Genomic DNA, 2,487 nt, shown 5'->3' with positions numbered 1-2,487 from the left:
CCCCCCCCCCTCCATCAACTGCCTGTATTCAGAGATTATTTACATGTCTGGATTTCTGTTGCTGAAAAATTGAAGTTTTTTTGGTTCTTGCTTAGAAATAGTAAGACCCTAATAATTACAGTTACTTGGCTGATAGACTGATTGTCAAGGGGCTTTTTAGTGATCTTTGATATGCAAGTGTATTACTATAATGTACTTAAAGGTATGTTATTTTAATGTGTACTTTAGAAGTTCTTGCTCTTACCTTGAGTATTTTAATCTCACAATTCAAGTTGTCCGTCTAGATTGATCTGTCTGTCTCTTATGCAAGCAAGATGATGAAATATGTAAATTTTGAAGTATTAAAGCAGAAGGTATAATATTACTTACACAATACCGTGCAAATGATATGTGTATTTCTGCTAGTGAGGGTTTATGGATTAGTTGGGTATAGGCCCAACTTTTTCTTGTGTAGCTTTTGATAAGACACATTTCTTCTCATCTGCAGAAACCCCTCAACCACCATTTCCAGCTTCTTTGACTGGAAAGAGAAATCAAACGTAAAGTGGTTCTGCAAAATGAACAAGTGTCTGTTCATTTTGTGTGGATCCAAGAAGAAATGTAGAACTTGTGATATTTAACAGTAGTACTCCTTTAAATTCTAGCTGAGAAGATCACCAGGGGAAGTGTGTTTTCCAGGAGGTAAAAGTGAAGCAACTGATAAAGATGAAATTGATACTGCTCTCCGAGAAGCTAAAGAAGAGGTGGGGCTCCAGCCAGAGAAGGTGGAAGTCATCTGTAGGCTTGTGCCTGGAATTGATAAAGTAAGCAATAAACTGAGTAAGAGTATCATTAGAAAATAAGCTTGGGTTATTTTCTTTTGTGAGGTTGATAATGACATTTTCAAACCCATAACTGTAAATAACCACCGCTGCTTAAAGTGCGCAGCCTGCGTTGCCAGCAGAGTGAAGGGAGGAGATTCTTGTTCTGTATTTGGCACTTGTGCGAACACATTTGGAGTACTATGTCCAATTATGGGGACACTGGAGTACCAGAAAAACAGTAGTAAACTACTGAGAGCCTAGTGGAGAATCAGGAAGATAGCAAGGGGGCTGGAGCACATGGATTATGAGGAGAGACTGAGAGAAGTGGGTTTGCTCAGCCTGAGGACGAGAAAGCTAGCAGGGGATCTAGCTGCCCTCTTCACGTACCGCCGAGGTGATTAGAGAGAAGGTGATACCAGACTCTTCTTAAGACAGTGGACACAAACAGCAACAAATGAAATTTTGATGAGAGAAAATCTTAAAATAACATTCTTTTACTTGGTAGAAACTTAGTGTTTGGGGGTTTTTGTTGTGTTTTTTTTCCTTTTAGATGAATCACTTGGTAACACCAGTTGTAGGATTTATAGAGGATACGTTCCAGGCCATTCCTAATCCAGATGAAGTGAGCGATGTTTTTGTTGTGCCATTGGACTACTTTATCAAACCCTTAAATTACAAGACCTTGCCTTTTAAAACCTCATCTGGTTACTTAAGTTGGGTGCACTGCTTTATATATCATGACCATGAACGTAAAACATCATTCAAGATATGGGGACTTACTGCACACTTTGCTGTATTTCTTGCTCTTGTAATTTTTGGGAAGAGACCTACCTATGAAGTTGTTTATGATCTTGACAACTTAATTTCATCCTCTGAGAATAACTTCATGAACTTATATGCATCCTTATATGAAAGAAAGAAGAGTAATCTATGACAAACTGGTCTGGCAATTAATTTATATTGAAGGAGGAAAAAAGGTTTCTGTTTATTCCCTTTGTACTACCATTTGGTGGAATTTCACACTTGAATTTCTTCTGAATTGGGAACCTGTTGAAATTTATTTTTAAATAATCTTTTTAGGTTGACAAGCCCTAATTAGGTTCGTATAATTTTTAATCTGTTTTAGAGTTGCCAAAAGCACATGGTGTTTTCGATGGACTTAATATACATGTTTGGAAGATCTGTTTCAGTTTCTGCCTTTATTTTGTGTGATCTAACCACAGAGTGTCGTTTCTGCCTTTATTTTGTGTGATCTAAGACACTCTGTGGTTTGCCTTCTGTATAATGAGATAATACTATTTTATCTAATTTTTGTTTGTTTGTATTAGAATATGGAAACTTCGGGGGATTTGTCTGTCTCTTACTGTGTTGCATACTATATATGGAAAACATAAAGACACCAGACAGGACTGTATGTATTAAGCACTTACGAAATGAACAATAAAAATACAAAAGGTGGCAAGTGCTTTCACAATCTTGTGTTCTTTTGGTTGGGCTTGGGGAGGGAAGAGGGAGGTTTAATGAGTTTTATTACTCCTGCTCAATTTAACATTTCTCACAAGGAAATTCTGTCGGCTATGGAAAACTTAGTATACAGGCAACAGTATCGAACTTTGCTCCTCAGCATCTTGTTAGCATCACTCACTCAGCTCCTAGAGGGAGTCATCTTAAGGAAAGAAAAGTG

General features: G+C 37.5%; 1 protein-coding gene across 1 annotated transcript in view; it reads left to right on the top strand.

Moving 5' to 3' along the window:
• NUDT7 (nudix (nucleoside diphosphate linked moiety X)-type motif 7) overlaps positions 1-1,852 on the top strand; it is a 3,874-nt gene extending 2,022 nt beyond the window's left edge. The window contains exons 4-5 of the mRNA XM_009890401.1: positions 645-803; positions 1,354-1,852. Of these exons, the coding sequence (XP_009888703.1) occupies positions 645-803; positions 1,354-1,737 (543 nt within the window). The 3' untranslated portion in view covers positions 1,738-1,852. The remainder of the gene's footprint in view (positions 1-644; positions 804-1,353) is intronic.
• The last annotated feature ends 635 nt before the right edge of the window (positions 1,853-2,487 follow it).

Source organism: Charadrius vociferus, unplaced genomic scaffold (assembly GCF_000708025.1).
Source record: "Charadrius vociferus isolate BGI_N301 unplaced genomic scaffold, ASM70802v2 scaffold498, whole genome shotgun sequence".
In the NCBI taxonomy this organism is placed as follows: domain Eukaryota; kingdom Metazoa; phylum Chordata; class Aves; order Charadriiformes; family Charadriidae; genus Charadrius; species Charadrius vociferus.
The sequence above is the reverse complement of the archived record's forward strand: the minus strand, read 5'-3'. Positions and strand labels throughout refer to the sequence as shown.